Below are 23,417 nucleotides of genomic sequence, written 5' to 3' on the forward strand. Positions count from 1 at the left end.
AGTTTCGGAGGCCATGGAAAGCCCAGGTGGCACAAACCCCCCCCCAAATGACCCCATTTTGGAAAGTAGACACCCCAAGCTATTTGCTGAGAGGTATAGTGAGTATTTTGCAGACCTCACTTTTTGTCACAAAGTTTTGAAAATTGAAAAAAGAAAAAAAAAAATGTTTTTTCTTGTCTTTCTTCATTTTCAAAAACAAATGAGAGCTGCAAAATACTCACCATGCCTCTCAGCAAATAGCTTGGGGTGTCTACTTTCCAAAATGGGGTCATTTGGGGGGGTTTTGTGCCACCTGGGCATTCCATGGCCTCCGAAACTGTGATAGGCAGTGAAGAGTGAAATCAAAAATTTTCACCCTTAGAAATCCTGAAGGCGGTGATTGGTTTTCGGGGTCCCGTACGCGGCTAGGCTCCCAAAAAGTCCCACACATGTGGTATCCCCGTACTCAGGAGAAGCAGCTAAATGTATTTTGGGGTGCAATTCCACATATGCCCATGGCCTGTGTGAGCAATATATCATTTAGTGACAACTTTTTGTAAATATTTTTTTTTTTTTTTGTCATTATTCAATCACTTGGGACAAAAAAAATAAATATTCAATGGGTTCAACATGCCTCTCAGCAATTTCCTTGGGGTGTCTACTTTCCAAAATGGGGTCACTTGGGGGGGTTTTGTACTGCCCTGCCATTTTAGCACCTCAAGAAATGACATAGGCAGTCATAAACTAAAAGCTGTGTAAATTACAGAAAATGTACCCTAGTTTGTAGACGCTATAACTTTTGCGTAAACCAATAAATATATGCTTATTGACATTTTTTTTACCAAAGACATGTGGCCGAATACATTTTGGCCTAAATGTATGACTAAAATTTAGTTTATTGGATTTTTTTTATAACAAAAAGTAGAAAATATCATTTTTTTTCAAAATTTTCGGTCTTTTTCCGTTTATAGCGCAAAAAATAAAAACCGCAGAGGTGATCAAATACCATCAAAAGAAAGCTCTATTTGTGGGAAGAAAAGGACGCAAATTTCGTTTGGGTACAGCATTGCATGACCGCGCAATTAGCAGTTAAAGCGACGCAGTGCCAAATTGGAAAAAGACCTCTGGTACTTAGGCAGCATAATGGTCCGGGGCTCAAGTGGTTAACTCAGAGAGAAAGCAACAGTTTTTACTTAACACACCAATGTCATCAGGTGACAGTCTTGGGCTCAGCAAACTTCCGACAACATGAACAGTGACCCTGTGATTGCTGCCTGTTCCTCGCTCGCACCAACTCTGCTGTACTGTGTACCTGCCTCCTGCTTCTGTGTCGGTGCCTCTCCCAGGCTCCACCTGTCCCCAAGCCCGGAGAGCCGCTGCCAGGCACCACGCTAAATCCCATGATGCATCCATGTACTCCGCTCCAGTGACACGGCCTCAGTGCTGGACTGTGGACACATGTCACAGTGTCAAGTGAAGAGCGGAGAGGGAGGACGGGGGGCTGCTGCTGGCTGAACACATCTCAGAGCGGAGAGCAGAGAGGGGGTTACTGGACACCAGGACATGACACACATCAGACAGCGCCCTGGGTGGGGTTGCTGGACACATGTGACACTGTCTGTGACTGACTGACATCATGATATCAGAGCAGAGAGGGGGGGATTACTGGAAATACATCAGAGCGGAGCCTCGGGGGGGGTGTCCTGCTTGCCATGTCAGGGTGGTAGTTGCAAGCTCTGTGGAGGACAGTGTGGGAGTAGAATAACCAGAGGCAGAGGCAGTTGCCTAGTCCACCTAGTGGTAGCACCGGCCCTGCTTACGTGTATTGTAAGTTGTGAGTGAGGACACGGCAAGTCTACTCTGAAAGGTCATATCTCTGAGTCACCTAGTCTGGGTAAATGATTAGATAACTAGCTCAAGTTAATTAGGTTTCTGGTTAGAGTTTGTATTGTCATCCTGGTGTATATACTTGTGCGAGATGTCAAATAAAGCAGGTTATTTCTGATGTACTCCAAGACCGGTGTTGTCTGGTTCTTGGGGGTTACTATAGCCAGATCCATTGGTCTCAAGTTCCAGGACTTAGGAAGCGATATACTGACGGAAGCACTCAAGCGGAGTGTGGGACGTGTTTGTTACAGCCTCATGCACACTGGACGTTAAAATAATGTTATAAAAACGCCAGTAGCTTTACAGTGAGTTTTTAAACGTTTTTGCAATAGTGTTTAGCGTTTTTGTTTGAAAAAAAAATATTTATTTCTTCAATGGATCAAAAACGTTAAAAAATGCTGCCGCGTTTTTGATCGTTTATCAGTGTTTTTTGACATTAGAGCGTTTTTACAGCTGAAAACAGCAGGAAAAACTCCTCTCAGAACCCACTAGTTTTAAGATTTTTTTTTAAAGCCAAGAAACACCCCAGCCAAAAACTGCTGATAACAGCCTATGTGTGCATGGACACATAGGATAACATGATGGGGAGTTTTTTGACTGTAGAAAAAAAAACGTCTGAAGCCAAAAACAACTGCTGTAAAAACGTCCAAAAACGTCCAGTGTGCATGAGGCCTTAATGCTTGGGGGTTATTATTGTTGCCACTGACATAAATGCAGGGGGTTATTATCAACTACAAAGGGAGAGAGGTTGGATAAAAAATCCAAATCCCCCCCCCCCCCCCCAACATGCTGTATGGCACTGGACTATTGAAAATACAGCCACTTTTCTTCTCCTGTATATATAAACACTTCTCTAGTTCTGTATGCTGGGTGTGATTCACTTATTCTACATGTATGAACTCTGCACAGTGTCACTTCTCTAGGTTTTGTATACTGGGTATAATCCCTACTATTAGTATACACTTATCCTGTATTATATGGATATGTCATGTCACAGGTTCTTCTATATATGGAGTGTAACTCTATGGCACACATACATCAGACCAAAAAGGAACAAATGAGTAGTAAAAAAGGGTAGTCATAGACTTTCCACACCTCCACCTTTAGTATGTCATTATGCTCCTTTATTTGCATAAGGGGCGAAGACTATCACTGCACCAGAGATTGTGGCTCCTCCCAGACCTGTCCTAAGTTTTCTCTTCTAATTCAAAAACGAGTAACAAGTGTCTGATGAACAGGAGCATAGTTGCCAACATTGTAAAAAAAATTTTAGGGACACTTTTATGGCTGTAGGCGGAGTCTTGTTATAATTAGGGGGCGGGCCATGCATTTGTGGGCGTGACACAGGTGAAAAGTAAAAAGCAGAGCGCAAAGCGCGCCGCGGCGCAGAATGGGCATAGTTTACGCGAAATAGTGGGCCTGTCTTAAATGGGCGTGGCTCAAAGGGGGTGTGGTTAGAGTCTGAGATGAATGAGGGATGGAGAGGGAAAGGGGGGGAGAGGGATGGAGGGACAGCAGCCCCAGATCCTACACAACAATGGAAATATCTGTATTGTAGAAAGTTTAACAATCAGCAGATAAAGATACTCCAAACATCTGGTGTTAGCACTTCAATCATCCCGGCACCATGGTTGTTATGGTGTCAGGATGATTGAAGTGCATTATTTCTATTATTACATTGTAATATAAAATGAAATAATTCAACTCACCATAATGCTGAATCAGTGGGATCCCTGCCACGTCGCCTGCCACCAGCCGTCTGTCCTTGCATCAGGTGCCCCCAGCAGAGTCCATCCTTGCATCAGGTGCCCCCAGCAGAGTCCTTCCTTGCATCAGGTGCCCCCAGCAGAGTCCCCCTTAATCAGATGTCCCCAGCGGAGCCCCCCCTCAGATCAGGAGTCCCCAGCAGAGCCCCCCTCACATCAGGAGTTCCCAGTGGCGTCCCCCTTACATCAGATGCCCCCAGCGGTGCCCCCCCTTACATCAGATGTCCCCAGCGAAGCCCCCCTTACCTCAGGTGTCCCAGTAGGAGGGGGTATACACAATACTGTCTACCTCTGCCGGCCGCATGGTTACATTAGAACCCCTGCCCCTTTCCATAACAGACCGGCAGTGGGGCGGGGGGTAGGCGGGGCGAGGCGGAGGGTTGGCGGCAACGCAGGAGCTCCGTCTAGCCCCCCCAGCCGTCTTTCTGGTCCTCAGGTCTCCGCCGGCCATGGACCTCTAGCGGCGGCAGCGGCAAAAGACCGTGAAGAACCGGATTTCTCTGACCATTTCCCGGGAAATAATAAAATCGGGAATAGAGTCTAAATCCAGGGAAATCCGGGACAGTTGGTAACTATGCAGGAGGCAATGACACATATTTACATGCATGTCATCTGTTTGCATTATAATAAATGTCTGCTTATAGGGCCAGTTCACACCACATGCAGTCCAGTGCGTTTTTTTTTTCCTGCATTAAAAATGCATGGAAAGTAGGTTTTATGGTTTTCAATGGCATAGTTGAAGTAGAACAAGTAGAATGTGCTGTATTTTTCCTGCACTGGACTGTACTGGAATGCTGTAAAACACATCACAAATGCACTGGAACACACATGTCCTTATTCGGGGCCAGTTCACACACCATAAAAATGCAGTCCGGATGCGTTCCAGATGCTTTTCTGCATGCGCATTTTTGAAGCACTCCCCATTTTCTCAATCTTAAATAAGGACATGTGTGTTTCAGTGAGTTTTGTGCATGCAAAAAAGCATCTGCAACCCATCCGGACTGCGTTTCTATGGTGTGAACTGTCCCTAAATAAGGACATGTGCGTTCTGGTGCATTTTTGATGTGTTTTACAGCGTTCCAGTACAGGAAAAATGCAGCATTTTTTTTCTGGAACTGAAAGCACTGGTGTGAACTATGCCATTGAAAACCATATAACCTACTCTCCATGCATTTTTAATGCAGAAAAAAAAACGCACTGGACTGTATGTGGTGTGAACTGGCCTTTAAGGTTAAGAAAATAGAGGGGGGGAAAAAAAACACACTGGAACGCATGAAATACGTGCATGCAGAAAACCATCTGGAATGCATCCGGACTGCGTTTCTATGGTGTGAACTGATCCTTAGGGTTTATTTACATCAGATGCAGGCAGGTGCATTTATAAACACAACATAAACGCAGTAAAAATGCAGACTCGAGAAAAATGAATGTATTCTAATGAACATAGTTTACACCATTGCAGTGTTTTTATGTTCATTAACCACTAGGCATCCGCGCTATAGTCGAAAGACGGCTACAGCGCGGACTCCAATTGCGCGGGAGGGCGTCCTCCTGTTTACTTCCGCGATGTCTGGGAAATTCTGTGTTGGCCGTGTCCCTTGGACACAGCCAATCACAGATCGCGCTAAATGCCCAATCACAGCGGCCATTTAACACTCGATCTGAGTGTCCAATGAGAGATGATCTCATATGTAAACATATGAAATCATCATTCATCGCCGGCTCTCCCTCCGCAGAGACAGCGTGTGAGGAGGGAGAGCGAAGGGCTGCAGCGTCAGTGTAAAAAAAAAAAAAATACAGTGCCAACAGTACCTGTCAGTGCCACCTATTAGTGCCATCTGTCATCAGTGCCACCTATTAGTGCCATCTGTCATCAGTGCCACCTATTAGTGCCATCTGTCATCAGTGCTATCTGTCATCAGTGTCACGTGTCATCAGTGTCACGTGTCATCAGTACCACATATTAGTGCCATCTGTCATCAGTGGCATGTATTAGTGCCATCTGTCATCAGTGGCACGTATTAGTGCCATCTGTCATCAGTGGCACGTATTAGTGCCATCTGTCATCAGTGGCACGTATTAATGCCATCTGTTATCAGTATCGCGTGTCATCAGTGCCACGTATTAGCGCCATCTGTCATCAGGGCCACATCAGTGTCATATGCCATCAGTGCCACATATCAGTGTCACGTGTCATTGTCCTGGTGCTCCAGGGCCTTCAAAAGTGTAATAGGTAATCAACAAGTTAGTTGTGTCATTTATGCTCCTAGAACACCTGATGGTGCTCCCTGCATGTTGGGCCTCTCTATGTGGCCAGGCTGTGAAAAAGTCCCACACATGTGGTATCGCCATACTCAGGAGAAGTAGCAGAATGTATTTTGGGGTGTTATTTGTGGTATATACATGCCATGTAGAGAAATAACCTATTACAATGACAATTTTGTGGGAAAAAAAAAAATCTTCATTTTGCAAAGAATTGTGGGAAAAAATGACAACATCAAAAACCTCCCCATGGATCTTACTAAATACCTTGGAATGTCTACTTTCCAAAAAAGGGGTCATTTGGGGGGTATTTGTACTTTCCTGACTTGTTCGGGTCGCAAGAATTGAGATAGGCCGTCAGTACATCAGGTGTGATCAATTTTTTTATGATTTGCACCACCGCTTGTGGACTCTCTAACTTTGACAAAGACCAAATAATATCCACTGATTTGGGTTATTTTTAACAAAGATTTGTATCAGTATAAATTGTGCCCAAAATTTATAAAGAAAAATTAATAATTTGCTAAATTTTATCACAGAAACAAAGAAAAATGCATTTTTTTTTTCAAAATTTTCGGTCTTTTTTCATTTATAGCACAAAAAATAAAAAACCCAGAGGTGATCAAATACCACCAAAAGAAAGCTGTATTTGCGGGAAAAAATGATAAAAATGTCATTTGTGTACAGTGTTGTATGACCGCGCAATTGTCATTCAAAGTGTGAGAGCGCTGAAAGCTGAACACTGGTCTGGTCACGAGGGGGGTTTAAGTGCCCAGTTGTCAAGTGGTTAATACAAAAAAGTACATCGTGCTGCATTTTTCTGCATTGAAATACACATAAATGCATCAAAACCGAACATGAACGCATGTAAATGCATGTGAATGCACGCCAACATATCAAAAACGCACAGGAATGCACGCTAATGCATGTAAACACATCATAGAAAAACATTTTAAGAAATTAAAAATAATTTTAAAAAATACATTGCAAATGCATTTAAACGCACTGCAAACACACTAAAATGCATGTAAATGAAGATTCAGAAATGCACAGTGATCACAGAGCCCTAAACCAAGAAGCAAACAGGAAAAAAAAAAAACCCTCTCTATGACGTCACAATGACATAACGGTTATATACAGGACTCACAGATCACAGCCTCAGATAACACGAGGAGTTTGAGGAGTGTTGATGTGTTTATCTTTATCTCTGAGAAGACGAGTGACAATGACCTATTCATTGCTATTATTTCTTATTGCGTTGGCCACGCCAATTGCATTGACCGGAGGATTTCCGATCCCATCAAAAGGTAATAATCGCCCTCCATTATATATTTGTATATTTGTGGTTTTCTTAGGAATTAGTCACGTGATACACATTGCACTCAATTCCCAGCACTTTCATATACGGATCTTTCTTCAGCCAGTTCATGCTGGATACTCACCCCCCCCCTCTCCCCTAAGTCCCGCCTGTATCCACCCCCTACCCGCCCCTAAACACGCCCCTCATCTCCACCCCGACATACCTTCTAGCACCGCCCCCTATTGAGAACGGGGAACCAAGTAGAATTTGTGAGGGGGTCTAGCTGCAGAGTGGAGCTCCACCAATCACAGGAAGCACGTGACGTAGTGGGGGGGGGTGTTGGGGTGTCTGAACTCCCCCCTCCCCCAGCAATTACTGACTGTCCAATAGGGAGAGACTGAAAATAAACAGGGCGCCTTGCCCCCGCCCATAATTGTCAGTGGGCGGGAACAAGCTCCAGTAAGGTCAGTTTCCCGATCTTCCTGCATGTGCAGCTCTGCTATTAGCCGATTCCTGATTGGCTGAGCACGGAGCTCTCACTGTCTGTGTCAGGCTGCTGCTCCTCCCACCTCCCCTCCTCCTCACTGTAGTAAATCCTGCCTGCTACTGTATGGGGCTCTGTGTGGGATGACAAGGAGGAGAACACAGGAGAGCCTCACAGCAACAGGCTGGATGGAAAAGTGGTCAAAGCAGAGAAGACTTTCTAGGAGGACAGAGAAAGAGAACCTGTCTGTGGGAGGGAAGAGAATCACATAGCAGAGACATCACTTAACCATTTAACCTCTTGCTTACTGGGCACTTTAACCCCCTCCTGCCCAGACCAATGTTCAGCTTTCAGCGCTGTCACACTTTGAATGACAATTGCGCGGTCATACAACACTGTACACAAATGACATTTTTATCATTTCTTTCCCACAAATAGAGCTTTGTTTTCATGGTATTTAATCACAGCTGGGATTTTTATTTTTTGATACACAAACAAAAAAAGATGGAAAATTTAGAAAAAATAAAAAATCATGTTTAATAGTTTGTTAGAAAATTTTGCAAACAGGTAATTTTTCTCCTTCATTGATATGCGCTGATGAGGCGGCACTGGTGGGCACTGATAGGTGGCACTGATTGTAGGCACTGATGGGTGGCACTGTGGGCACTGATAGGCAGCACTGTTGCCTATTGCTAGGTGGCACTATCAGGGGGCACAGGTGGGCACTGGTGATTTGGCGGCAGATCTCCATGATCGGGACCGATGTCCCTCTCACGGCCGCCGGTGATCGGATTTTTTTTTCCTTTCTCCTTACGCTGTCAGCATGAGGAGAAAAAATAGCCGATTACCGGCTCTGTTGACATGACATGGCCAGCTGTCATTGGCTGACAGCTGATCATGTGGTAAGGGGTCAGTATCGACCCTTTACTCCGATCTGTGATCCAGCGAGTCTCACAGACAGGGGGCGCGCAGGCCGCTCGGGCATGGGACGACGTCAATAGACGTCGTCCCGGCAAAGCAGGTCCACACTGTAGCCGTCATTCGGCTATAGTGCGGATCTCGCGTGGTTAAGGACCAAGCCTCTTTCTGAGATTTCGTGTTTACAAGTTAAAAACTGTTTTTTTTTTTTTGCTAGAAAACTACTTAGAACCTCCAAACATTATATATATATATTTTTCTAACACCCCTAGAGAATAAAATGGCAGTTGTTGCAATACTTTGTCACACTGTATTTGCACAGCGGTCTTACAAACGCACTTTTTTTTTTGAAAAAATACATTAAATTAAAAAATAAGACAACAGTAAAGTTGTAAAGGAGTAGCAGAATGTATTTTGGGGTGTTATTTGTGGTATATACATGCCATGTAGAGAAATAACCTATTACAATGACAATTTTGTGGAAAAAAAAAAATCTTTATTTTGTAAAGAATTGTGGGAAAAAAATTACAACATCAAAAACCTCCCCATGGATCTTACTAAATACCTTGGAATGTCTACTTTCCAAAAAAGGGGTCATTTGGGGGGTATTTGTACTTTCCTGACTTGTTCGGGTCGCAAGAAATGAGATAGGCCGTCAGTACATCAGGTGTGATCAATTTTTTATGATTTGCACCACAACTTGTAGACTCTCTAACTTTCACAAAGACCAAATAATATCCACTGATTTGGGTTATTTTTAACAAAGATTTGTATCAGTATAAATTGTGCCCAAAATTTATAAAGAAAAATTAATAATTTGCTAAATTTTATCACAGAAACAAAGAAAAATGCGTTTTTTTTTTTTCAAAATTTTCGGTCTTTTTTCATTTATAGCACAAAAAATAAAAAACCCAGAGGTGATCAAATACCACCAAAAGAAAGCTCTATTTGTGGGGAAAAAAATGATAAAAATGTCATTTGTGTACAGTGTTGTATGACCGCGCAATTGTCATTCAAAGTGTGAGAGCGCTGAAAGCTGAACACTGGTCTGGTCACGAGGGGGGTTTAAGTGCCCAGTTGTCAAGTGGTTAATACAAAAAAGTACATCGTGCTGCATTTTTCTGCATTGAAACACACATAAACACATCAAAACCGAACATGAACGCATGTAAATGCACCGCAAATGCATGTGAATGCACACCAACATATCAAAAACGCACAGGAATGCACGCTAATGCATGTAAACACATCATAGAAAAACATTTTAAGAAATTAAAAATAATTTTAAAAAATACATTGCAAATGCATTTAAACGCACTGCAAACACACTAAAATGCATGTAAATGAAGATTCAGAAATGCACAGTGATCACAGAGCCCTAAACCAAGAAGCAAACAGGAAAAAAAAAAAAAAACCCTCTCTATGACGTCACAATGACATAACGGTTATATACAGGACTCACAGATCACAGCCTCAGATAACACGAGGAGTTTGAGGAGTGTTGATGTGTTTATCTTTATCTCTGAGAAGACGAGTGACAATGACCTATTCATTGCTATTATTTCTTATTGCGTTGGCCACGCCAATTGCATTGACCGGAGGATTTCCGATCCCATCAAAAGGTAATAATCACCCTCCATTATATATTTGTGGTTTTCTTAGCAATAAGGAGTCACGTGATACACATTGCACTCAATTCCCAGCACTTTCATATACGAATCTTTCTTCAGCCAGATCATGATACTCACCCCTCCCTCCCCTAAGTCCCGCCTGTATCCACCCCCTACCCGCCCCTAAACACGCCCATCTCCACCCCGACATACCTTCTAGCACCGCCCCCTATTGAGAACGGGGAACCAAGTATAATTTGTGAGGGGGTCTGGCTGCAGAGTGGAGCTCCACCGATCACAGGAAGCACGTGACGTAGTGGGGGTGTGTTGGGGTGTCTGAACTCCCCCCTCCCCCCGAGCAGTTACTGACTGTCCAATAGGGAGAGACTGAAAATAAACAGGGCGCCTTGCCCCCGCCCATAATTGTCAGTGGGCGGGAACAAGCTCCAGTAAGGTCAGTTTCCCGATCTTCCTGCATGTGCAGCTCTGCTATTAGCCGATTCCTGATTGGCTGAGCACGGAGCTCTCACTGTCTGTGTCAGGCTGCTGCTCCTCCCACCTCCCCTCCTCCTCACTGTAGTAAATCCTGCCTGCTACTGTATGGGGCTCTGTGTGGGATGACAAGGAGGAGAACACAGGAGAGCCTCACAGCAACAGGCTGGATGGAAAAGTGGTCAAAGCAGAGAAGACTTTCTAGGAGGACAGAGAAAGAGAACCTGTCTGTGGGAGGGAAGAGAATCACATAGCAGAGACATCACTTAACCATTTAACCTCTTGCTTACTGGGCACTTTAACCCCCTCCTGCCCAGACCAATGTTCAGCTTTCAGCACTGTCACACTTTGAATGACAATTGCGCGGTCATACAACACTGTACACAAATGACATTTTTATCATTTCTTTCCCACAAATAGAGCTTTGTTTTCATGGTATTTAATCACAGCTGGGATTTTTATTTTTTGTTACACAAACAAAAAAAGATGGAAAATTTTGGAAAAAAAAAAAAATCACGTTTAACCACTTTAGGAACAGCCTCGTTTTGGATTTTAGGTGTTTACATGTTTAAATCATTTTTTTTTTGCTATAAAATTACTTAGAACCCCCAAACATTATGTTTTTTTTCTAACACCCTAGAGAATAAAATGGCGGTCGTTGCAATACTTTTTTTTTGCACCGAATTTGCGCAGCGGTCTTATAAGCGCACTTTTTTTGGAAAAAAATTCACTTTTTTGAATAAAAAAATAAGACAACAGTAAAGTTAGCCCAATTTTTTTTTATATTGTGAAAATTGTAAATTGATACCCAACATGTCAGGCTTCAAAATTGTGCCCGCTCGTGGAATGGCGTCAAACTTTTACCCTCAAAAATCTCCATAGGCGACGTTTAAAAAATTCTACAGGTTGCATGTTTTGCGTTACAGAGGAGGTCTAGGGCTAGAATTATTGCTCTCGCTCTACTGGTCGCAGGGATACCTCACATGTGTGGTTTGACCACCGTTTTCATATGCGGGTGCTACTCGCGTATGCGTTCGCTTCAGCGCGCGAGCTCGTCGGGGCGGGGGGTTTTTTAAAAAAATAATTTTATTTTTATTATTTATTTTACATTATTTTATTTATTTTTACACTGTTTTAAAAAAAAAAAAAAAAAAGTGTCACTTTTATTCCTATTACAAGGAATGTAAACATCCCCTGTAATAGAAAAAAGCATGACAGGACCTCTTAAATATGAGATCTGGGTTCAAAAAGACTTCAGATCTCATATTTACACTAAAATGCAATAAAAAAAAAAAAAGTAATTTAAAAAAATGACATTGAAAAAAATATGCCTTTAAGAGGCGTGGGCGGAAGTGACGTTTTGACGTCGCTTCCGCCCAGCAGTGTCATGGAGACGAGTGGACGCCATCTTAGCCTCACTCGTCTCCAGGCACATGAGGGAGACGGACGCAATCGCCTCCGCCGCTACCGACGGCTCCAGTAAGCAGCAGAGGGCACCGGATCGCAGAGGGGGGGGGCATCCTCCGGTGGCTGGGGACAGCTGGAACGAAGCCATGAGCGGCTTTGTTCCAGCCTCCTGATCGTAAACGCGGAAGCGACGTCATGAAGTCACTTCCGGTTTACTCGGCTGCCAATGGCGCCGGTTTTTAAAAAATATACAGTATTCAGAATTACCGTTTTACGGCAATCTGAATACTTTGAAGTGCAAAGGAGGGATCGAGGATCTTTTATAAAGAGTACCTGTCACCACCTATTAACTGTCACAAGGGATGTTTACATTCCTTGTGACAGCAATAAAAGTCATCAAAAATTTTTTTTTTTTTTTTTTTTTAAACACAATTTATAAATATAAAAATAAATAAAATAAATAAGAAAACATTTTTTTAAAAGCGCCCCCGTCCCCGCGAGCTCGCACAGCAAAGAAAACGCATACGGAAGTCGTGCCCGCATATGTAAACGGTGTTCAAATCACACATGTGAGGTATCGTCAGAGCGAGAGCAATAATTCTAGCACTAGACCTCCTCTGTAACTCTAAACTGGTAACCGTAAAAAAAAAAAAATTTAAATCGTCGCCTATGGAAATTCTTAGGTACTATAGTTTGTCGCCATTCCACGAGTGCATGCAATTCTAAAAGCATGACATGTTTGGTATCTATTTACTCGGCGTAACATCATCTTTCACATTATACAACAAAATTAGGGTAACTTCACTGTTTGGACTTTTTAAAATTCATAAAAGCGCCCCTTTTCCCAAAAATTTGCGTTTAAAACACCGCTGCACAAATACTCTCAAAAAAAATAATAATATATTTATATATATATATATATATATATATATATATATATATATATATATATATATATATATATAATGTTTGGGGGTTCTAAGTAATTTTCTAGCAAAAAATACAGATTTTAACTTGTAAACACCAAATTTCAAAAATAGGCTTAGTCATGAAAGGGTTAAATATGAGATCTGGGGTCAAAAAGACCTCAGATCTCATATTTACACTAAAATGCAATAAAGAAAAAAAAAATCACCCTAGAAAAAGCATTCAGGGAATGGCTACTAGACATACAATAACCAGGGCTTTTTTACTCCCCCTCCTCCCCTAAGTCCCACCTGTATCCACCCCTTACCCGCCCCTAAAACCATCCCTCATCTCCACCCCGACATACCTTCTAGCACCGCCCCCTATTGAGAACAGGGAACCAAGTATAATTGCTGACAGCAGCATTAATAGACAGTCCAGCAGCCCCTATATTCATCCAGCAGCAACACTGACAGTTTTATATAATTACCAAAATCGATGTCCAGTCTTCCTCAGGCAGGGAGCAGTCAGAAGTTACAGATCAGGACATCACACTGCAGCTCTATCTCACAGGAACATCCACTCTACTACAGGGAGAGGCGGAGTGCAGCTGATATCACTCCGCTCTCTACTCGCAGCCGGCTCTATAGGAGCTGTGTCGGCTTATGGGGTCGCAGCTGACTCCGCGGGCTGAGAGCTGCTTAAAACAAGCTATAAAATAAAAAGTTCTGATCCCTGGCAGAGGTGCCGGAATGCAGTTCTGGCAGAAAAGAAGCCCTGACAATAACTGAATTTAATATAATAGGATTGTACTTAACTTTCTTAGATGATATAAAACTGAGAAATTAATATTTTTATTTCTTTTCTCTTTTGTGATTATAGATCTGAATGGACGTTATAGACCTGCTGTGTACAGGCCGTCAGGCGATGAGTACATGGAGTTATTCACACCTGTGGAGTTTGAGCCAACAGGTGAAGATACCAAAGCTGATGAGAAGGATTTACCTGAAGAATCCAACCTCACAGCTGAGGAACACAAGGCAGAGGTGCCCTATGCACCTGAAGAGTCTGCGCTTGCCCCTGAGGCGGACGTGCTATATGCACCTGAGGAGTCCGACCTCGCACCCGAGGAGCACAAAGCGGACGTGCTATATGCACCTGAGGAGTCCGACCTCGCACCTGAGGAGCACAAAGCGGACGTGCTATATGCACCTGAAGAGTCTGCGCTTGCACCCGAGGAGCACAAAACGGACGTGCTATATGCACCTGAGGAGTCCGACCTCGCACCTGAGGAGCACAAAGTAGACGTGCTATATGCACCTGAAGAGTCTGCGCTTGCACCTGAGGAGCACAAGGCGGACGTGCTATATGCACCTGAGGAGTCCGACCTCGCACCCGAGGAGCACAAAGCGGACGTGCTATATGCACCTGAGGAGTCCGACCTCGCACCTGAGGAGCACAAAGCGGACGTGCTATATGCACCTGAAGAGTCTGCGCTTGCACCCGAGGAGCACAAAACGGACGTGCTATATGCACCTGAGGAGTCCGACCTCGCACCTGAGGAGCACAAAGTAGACGTGCTATATGCACCTGAAGAGTCTGCGCTTGCACCTGAGGAGCACAAAGCGGACGTGCTTAATACACCTAAAGTGCCCGACCTCGTACCTGAGGAGCACAAAGCAGACTTGCTTAATACACCTGAAGAGTCTGCTCTTGCACCTGAGGAGCACAAGGCGGACGTGCTATATGCACCTGAAGAGCCCGACCTCGTACCTGAGGAGCACAAAGCAGACTTACTTAATACACCTGAAGAGTCTGCTCTTGCACCTGAGGAGCACAAGGCGGACGTGCTATATGCACCTGAAGAGCCCGACCTCGTACCTGAGGAGCACAAAGCAAACATGCTAAATGCACCTGAAGAGTCTGCACTTGCACCTGAGGAGCACAAGGCGGACATGCTTAATACACCTAAAGAGTCTGCTCTTGCACCTGAGGAGCACAAAGCGGAAGTGCTAAATGCACCTGAAGAATCCAACCTCACACCTGAGGAGCACAAGGCGGACGTGCTGTATGCACCTGAGGAGTCCGACCTCGCACCTGAGGAGCACAAGGCAGACGTGCTATATGCACCTGAAGAGTCCGACCTCGCACCTGAGGAGCACAAGGCGGACGTGCTATATGCACCTGAGGAGTCCGACCTCGCACCTGAGGAGCACAAGGCGGACGTGCTATATGCACCTGAGGAGTCCAACCTCGCACCTGAGGAGCACAAGGCGGACGTCCTATATGCACCTGGGGAGTCCGACCTCGCACCTGAGGAGCACAAGGCGGACGTCCTATATGCACCTGAAGAGTCCGACCTCGCACCTGAGGAGCACAAGGCAGACGTCCTATATGCACCTGAGGAGTCCGACCTCGCACCTGAGGAGCACAAGGCGGACGTGCTATATGCACCTGAGGAGTCCGACCTCGCACCTGAGGAGCACAAGGCGGACGTGCTATATGCACCTGAGGAGTCCGACCTCGCACCTGAGGAGCACAAGGCGGACGTCCTATATGCACCTGAGGAGCACGACCTCGCACCTGAGGAGCACAAGGCGGACGTGCTATATGCACCTGAGGAGCCCAACCTCGCACCTGAGGAGCACAAGGCGGACGTGCTATATGCACCTGAGGAGTCCGACCTCGCACCTGAGGAGCACAAGGCGGACGTCCTATATGCACCTGAGGAGTCCGACCTCGCACCTGAGGAGCATAAGGCGGACGTCCTATATGCACCTGAGGAGTCCGACCTCACACCTGAGGAGCACAAGGCGGACGTGCTATATGCACCTGAGGAGCACAAGGCGGATGTCCTATATGCACCTGAGGAGTCCGACCTCGCACCTGAGGAGCACAAGGCGGACGTCCTATATGCACCTGAGGAGTCCGACCTCGCACCTGAGGAGCACAAGGCGGATGTCCTATATGCACCTGAGGAGTCCGATCTCGCACCTGAGGAGCACAAGGCGGACGTCCTATATGCACCTGAGGAGCACGACCTCGCACCTGAGGAGCACAAGGCGGACGTCCTATATGCACCTGAGGAGCACAAGGCGGACGTCCTATATGCACCTGAGGAGCATGACCTTGCACCTGAGGAGCACAAGGCGGACGTCCTATATGCACCTGAGGAGTCCGACCTTGCACCTGAGAAACACAAGGCAGACGTCCTATATGCACCTGAGGAGTCCGACCTCGCACCTGAGGAGCACAAGGTGGACGTCCTATATGCACCTGAGGAGTCCGACGTCGCACCTGAGGAGCACAAGGCGGACGTGCTATATGCACCTGAAGAGTCCGACCTCGCACCCGAGGAGCACAAAGCGGAAGTGCTAAATGCACCTGAAGAATCCAACCTCACACCTGAGGAGCACAAGGCGGACGTGCTATATGCACCTGAAGAGTCCGACCTCGCACCTGAGGAGCACAAAGCGGAAGTGCTAAATGCACCTGAAGAATCCAACCTCACACCTGAGGAGCACAAGGCGGACGTGCTGTATGCACCTGAGGAGTCCGACCTCGCACCTGAGGAGCACAAGGCGGACGTCCTATATGCACCTGAGGAGTCCGACCTCGCACCTGAGGAGCACAAGGCGTACGTCCTATATACACCTGAGGAGTCCGACCTCGCACCTGAGGAGCACAAAGCGGAAGTGCTAAATGCACCTGAAGAATCCAACCTCACACCTGAGGAGCACAAGGCGGACATGCTGTATGCACCTGAGGAGTCCGACCTCGCACCTGAGGAGCACAAGGCGGACGTGCTATATGCACCTGAGGAGTCCGACCTCGCACCTGAGGAGCACGAGTCGGACGTCCTATATGCACCTGAGGAATCCGACCTCGCACCTGAGGAGCACAAGGCGGACGTCCTATATACACCTGAGGAGTCCGACCTCGCACCTGAGGAGCACAAGGTGGACGTGCTATATGCACCTGAGGAGTCCGACCTCGCACCTGAGGAGCACAAGGCGGACGTCCTATATGCACCTGAGGAGTCCGACCTCGCACCTGAGGAGCACAAAGCGGAAGTGCTAAATGCACCTGAAGAATCCAACCTCACACCTGAGGAGCACAAGGCGGACGTGCTATATGCACCTGAGGAGTCCGACCTCGCACCTGAGGAGCACAAGGCGGATGTCCTATATGCACCTGAGGAGCATGACCTCGCACCTGAGGAGCATAAGGTGGACGTGCTATATGCACCTGAGGAGTCCGAGTTCGCACCTGAGGAGCACAAGGCGGACGTCCTATATGCACCTGAGGAGTCCGACCTCGCACCTGAGGAGCACGACCTCGCACCTGAGGAGCACAAGGCGGACGCTCTATATGCACCTGAGGAGTCCGACCTCGCACCTGAGGAGCACAAGGCGGACGTCCTATATACACCTGAGGAGTCCGACCTCGCACCTGAGGAGCACAAGGCGGACGTCCTATATGCACCTGAGGAGTCCGACCTCGCACCTGAGGAGCACAAAGCGGAAGTGCTAAATGCACCTGAAGAATCCAACCTCACACCTGAGGAGCACAAGGCAGACGTGCTGTATGCACCTGAGGAGTCCGACCTCGCACCTGAGGAGCACGACCTCGCACCTGAGGAGCACAAGGCGGAGGTGCTATATGCACCTGAGGAGTCCGACCTCGCACCTGAGGAGCACAAGGCGGACGTCCTATATGCACCTGAGGAGCATGACCTCGCACCTGAGGAGCATAAGGTGGACGTGCTATATGCACCTGAGGAGTCCGACCTCGCACCTGAGGAGCACGACCTCGCACCTGAGGAGCACAAGGCGGATGTGCTATATGCACCTGAGGAGTCCGACCTCACACCTGAGGAGCACAAGGCGGACGTCCTATATACACCTGAGGAGTCCGACATCGCACCTGAGGAGCACAAGGCGGACGTGCTATATGCACCTGAAGAGTCCGACCTCGCACCTGAGGAGCACAAGGTGGACGTGCTATATGCACCTGAGCAGTCCGACCTCGCACCTGAGGATCACAAAGCGGAAGTATTAAATGCACCTGAAGAGTCCGACCTCACACCTGAGGAGCACAAGGCGGACGTGCTGTATGCACCTGAGGAGTCCGACCTCGCACCTGAGGAGCACAAGGTGGACGTGCTATATACACCTGAAGAGTCCGACCTCACACCTGAGGAGCACAAAGCGGACGTGCTATATGCACCTGAAGAGTCTGACCTTGCACCTGAGGAGCACAAAGCGGACGTGCTATATGCACCTGAAGAGTCTGCGCTTGCACCTGAGGAGCACAAAGCGGACGTGCTATATGCACCTGAAGAGTCTGCGCTTGCACCTGAGGAGCACAAAGCGGACGTGCTAAATGCACCTAAAGAGTCTGCAATGGCACCTGAGGAGCACAAGGCGGACGTGCTATATGCACCTGAGGAGTCCAACCTCGCACCTGAGGAGCACAAGCTGGACGTGCTATATGCACCTGAAGAGCCTGCGCTTGCACCTGGGGAGCACAAGGCAGACGTGCTGTATGCACCTGAGGAGTCCAACCTCGCACCTGAGGAGCACGACCTCGCACCTGAGGAGCACAAGGCGGACGTGCTATATGCACCTGAGGAGTCCGACCTCGCACCTGAGGAGCACAAGGCGGATGTCCTATATGCACCTGAGGAGCATGACCTCGCACCTGAGGAGCATAAGGTGGACGTGCTATATGCACCTGAGGAGTCCGACTTCGCACCTGAGGAGCACAAGGCGGACGTCCTATATGCACCTGAGGAGTCCGACCTCGCACCTGAGGAGCACGACCTCGCACCTGAGGAGCACAAGGCGGACGTCCTATATGCACCTGAGGAGTCCGACCTCGCACCTGAGGAGCACGACCTCGCACCTGAGGAGCACAAGGCGGACGTGCTATATGCACCTGAGGAGTCCGACCTCGCACCTGAGGAGCACAAGGCGGACGTCCTATATACACCTGAGGAGTCCGACATCGCACCTGAGGAGCACAAGGCGGACGTGCTATATGCACCTGAAGAGCCCGACCTTGTACCTGAGGAGCACAAAGCGGACGTGCTATATGCACCTGAAGAGTCTGCGCTTGCACCTGAGGAGCACAAAGCGGACATGCTAAATGCACCTGAAGAGTCTGCGCTTGCACCTGAGGAGCACAAAGCGGACTTGCTTAATACACCTGAAGAGCCAGACCTTGCACCTGAGGAGCACAAGGCGGACGTGCTATATGCACCTGAAGAGTCCGACCTCGCACCTGAGGATCACAAAGCGGAAGTATTAAATGCACCTGAAGAGTCCGACCTCACACCTGAGGAGCACAAGGCGGACGTGCTGTATGCACCTGAGGAGTCCGACCTCGCACCTGAGGAGCACAAGGTGGACGTGCTATATACACCTGAAGAGTCCGACCTCACACCTGAGGAGCACAAAGCGGACGTGCTATATGCACCTGAAGAGTCTGACCTTGCACCTGAGGAGCACAAAGCGGACGTGCTATATGCACCTGAAGAGTCTGCGCTTGCACCTGAGGAGCACAAAGCGGACGTGCTATATGCACCTGAAGAGTCTGCGCTTGCACCTGAGGAGCACAAAGCGGACGTGCTAAATGCACCTAAAGAGTCTGCAATGGCACCTGAGGAGCACAAGGCGGACGTGCTATATGCACCTGAGGAGCACAAGCTGGACGTGCTATATGCACCTGAAGAGCCTGCGCTTGCACCTGGGGAGCACAAGGCAGACGTGCTGTATGCACCTGAGGAGTCCAACCTCGCACCTGAGGAGCACGACCTCGCACCTGAGGAGCACAAGGCGGACGTGCTATATGCACCTGAGGAGTCCGACCTCGCACCTGAGGAGCACAAGGCGGACGTCCTATATGCACCTGAGGAGCATGACCTCGCACCTGAGGAGCATAAGGTGGACGTGCTATATGCACCTGAGGAGTCCGACTTCGCACCTGAGGAGCACAAGGCGGACGTCCTATATGCACCTGAGGAGTCCGACCTCGCACCTGAGGAGCACGACCTCGCACCTGAGGAGCACAAGGCGGACGTCCTATATGCACCTGAGGAGTCCGACCTCGCACCTGAGGAGCACGACCTCGCACCTGAGGAGCACAAGGCGGACGTGCTATATGCACCTGAGGAGTCCGACCTCGCACCTGAGGAGCACAAGGCGGACGTCCTATATACACCTGAGGAGTCCGACATCGCACCTGAGGAGCACAAGGCGGACGTGCTATATGCACCTGAAGAGCCCGACCTTGTACCTGAGGAGCACAAAGCGGACGTGCTATATGCACCTGAAGAGTCTGCGCTTGCACCTGAGGAGCACAAAGCGGACATGCTAAATGCACCTGAAGAGTCTGCGCTTGCACCTGAGGAGCACAAAGCGGACTTGCTTAATACACCTGAAGAGCCAGACCTTGCACCTGAGGAGCACAAGGCGGACGTGCTATATGCACCTGAAGAGCCCGACCTCCTACCTGAGGAGCACAAGGCGGACATGCTATATGCACCTGAAGAGTCTGCAATGGCACCTGAGGAGCACAAAGCAGATGTGCTATATACACCTGAAGAGCCCGACCTTGCACCTGAGGAGCCCAAAGCAGATGCGCTTAATACACCTGAAGAGCCTGAGCTTGCACCTGAGGAGCCCAAAGCGGACGTGCTTAATACACCTGAAGAGCCCGACCTTGCACCTGAGGAGCACAAAGCATACGTGCTAAATGCACGTGCGCTTGCACCTGAGGAGCACAAGGCGGACGTGCTATATGCACCTGAAGAGTCTGCGCTTGCACCTGAGGAGCACAAAGCGGATGTGCTTAATACACCTGAGGAGCCGGAACTCTTACCCGAGGAGCACAAAGCGGACGTGCTAAATGCACATGAGGAGTCGAACCTCGTACCTGAGAAGCCCAAAGCGGACGTGCTTAATACACCTGAAGAGCCCGAACTCGTACCCGAGGAGCACAAGGCGGATGTGCTATATGCACCTGAGGAGTCCAACCTTGTACCTGAGGAGTACAAAGCAGACGTGCTAAATGCACCAGAAGAGTCTGCACTTGCACCTGAGGAGCACAAAGCGGAGGTGCTATATGCACCTGAAGAATCCAACCTCACACCTGAGGAGCACAAAGCAGAGGTGCTAAATGCACCTGAAGAGTCTGCAATGGCACCTGAGGAGCACAAGGCGGACGTGCTATATGCACCTGAGGAGTCCAACCTCGCACCTGAGGAGCACAAGCTGGACGTGCTATATGCACCTGAAGAGCCTGCGCTTGCACCTGGGGAGCACAAGGCAGACGTGCTGTATGCACCTGAGGAGTCCAACCTCGCACCTGAGGAGCACGACCTCGCACCTGAGGAGCACAAGGCGGACGTGCTATATGCACCTGAGGAGTCCGACCTCGCACCTGAGGAGCACAAGGCGGACGTCCTATATGCACCTGAGGAGCATGACCTCGCACCTGAGGAGCATAAGGTGGACGTGCTATATGCACCTGAGGAGTCCGACTTCGCACCTGAGGAGCACAAGGCGGACGTCCTATATGCACCTGAGGAGTCCGACCTCGCACCTGAGGAGCACGACCTCGCACCTGAGGAGCACAAGGCGGACGTCCTATATGCACCTGAGGAGTCCGACCTCGCACCTGAGGAGCACGACCTCGCACCTGAGGAGCACAAGGCGGACGTGCTATATGCACCTGAGGAGTCCGACCTCGCACCTGAGGAGCACAAGGCGGACGTCCTATATACACCTGAGGAGTCTGACCTCGCACCTGAGGAGCACAAGGCGGACGTGCTATATGCACCTGAAGAGTCCGACCTCGCACCTGAGGAGCACAAAGCGGAGGTGCTAAATGCACCTGAAGAGCCCGACCTTGTACCTGAGGAGCACAAAGCGGACGTGCTAAATGCACCTGAAGAGCCTGAGCTCGCTGGTGAGGAACGCAATGTGAACACGCCATATGAACCTACAGAATCCATGCTCTCAGCTGAAAATATCAAAGGAGATGAGACAGATGTACCTGCGGAGTCTGAGCTCACAGGTGAAGATACCAAAGCAGATGAGATGGATGTACCTGCGGAGTCCAAGCTCACAGGTGACTATCAGTATATTCCAGCCCTGGGAAAAGACCATCAATACTTGGACATTTTGCCAGCTGGTCAGAGGATGCTGGATGAACCTGGAGGCCAAAATTCCCCAGAAGATGTCCGGGCTTGGTATCAGAGCCAGATGCAAGGTAAGTGAAATGTTCTGAAATAAGAATAGGCTTAATGCAGCTAGTGTAATATTAATTATGAATTGTAGCAGAGCTCCAGCCAAAACTTTCCTTTTTATGAGTTGATATGGTGTGGGGAGGAGTTGGGAAGATTTCTTCTTACTTCCTGTGTGCTCTCCAGGACACAATGAGAGGAAATCTCCCCAAGTGAGGAGACATAAACTTTGTTCTCCATTTCCCCACCTGGAGTTCCACATCATTCATTTTACCCAGCTATGTTATCATCCAGATACATTTAGAAGTGCTTACATGTGCTCTTATCAGTGAAAATAACGTCTTCTTTCCTTCTTTTGTAGTCCCTGTTTGGTTCCTGGCTCTCATAGCGGTGATACTCAATGGGATTTTTTTCATGTTGGTCGTCATCTTCATCTGCGAAGCAAAGCCTCTGTAAGTATCCACAATTTAGACAATTCAAGATATTGTTTTTTTTGGGGGTTTTTTTTTGCCATAAGCTTACATATAAACAGCAAAGCTTGGAGCAGGGCGGCGCTGTAATAGCACATAGGCCCCTGATCCAGTACTTCAAGGCATGTGCCGGTGACAACCTGTGCTAGGACAGGCTCCACTGATCCTGAACTTCAAGGCCTGTGCCGGTGACTACCTGTGGTATGACATCGACCACTGATCCAATACTTCAAGGCATGTGCTGGTGATAGCCTATGGTCCCACGTAGGCCCCAATCCAGTACTTCTAGGTCTGTGCCAGTGACAGCCTGTCATACCACAGATATCTAATGCATGACTTTCAGGCCTGTCTTGGTGACAACCTGTGATACCATGTGGGCCCCTGATAGTGTTTCCAGGCTTATCCTGCTGTTTACCTCCGACTGTATTTGTTGTTGCCCATTTTTTGTATTGTCCTTTATAAACTCTTTTCTTCTTTTTGCAGGTGGAGACAAAAAACAAGATTAAATGAAACAGAGCCACTGACAAGCGTCGTCGTTATAAAAAACAATCAACTGTACAAGGAAAGGACGTTTTATACCAAACCAAAAGATGGGGAAATGAAACAATTTCTCGAGGACGTGATAGTGGAAATGGAAAGAGATGGGAGTATTCCCCCCGTTTAGAATACAACAATGATATACATAT

The 23,417-nt window shown here is 47.9% G+C and overlaps 1 protein-coding gene across 4 annotated transcripts in view; it reads right to left on the minus strand.

Moving 5' to 3' along the window:
- Positions 1-23,417, minus strand: part of ATP5PF (ATP synthase peripheral stalk subunit F6) — a 114,881-nt gene that overhangs the window by 77,520 nt on the left and 13,944 nt on the right. For all 4 annotated transcript variants that reach the window (XR_012241790.1, XM_073617076.1, XM_073617077.1 and 1 more), the window contains one exon: positions 22,576-22,695. Coding sequence is in view for 3 of the 4 variants with exons in the window: in XM_073617076.1 (XP_073473177.1) it covers positions 22,576-22,695 (120 nt within the window). In the remaining variant the exon portion in view is untranslated. The remainder of the gene's footprint in view (positions 1-22,575; positions 22,696-23,417) is intronic.

The sequence above is a fragment of the Aquarana catesbeiana genome, linkage group LG02, assembly GCF_042186555.1.
Source record: "Aquarana catesbeiana isolate 2022-GZ linkage group LG02, ASM4218655v1, whole genome shotgun sequence".
Classification (NCBI taxonomy): Eukaryota; Metazoa; Chordata; class Amphibia; order Anura; family Ranidae; genus Aquarana; species Aquarana catesbeiana.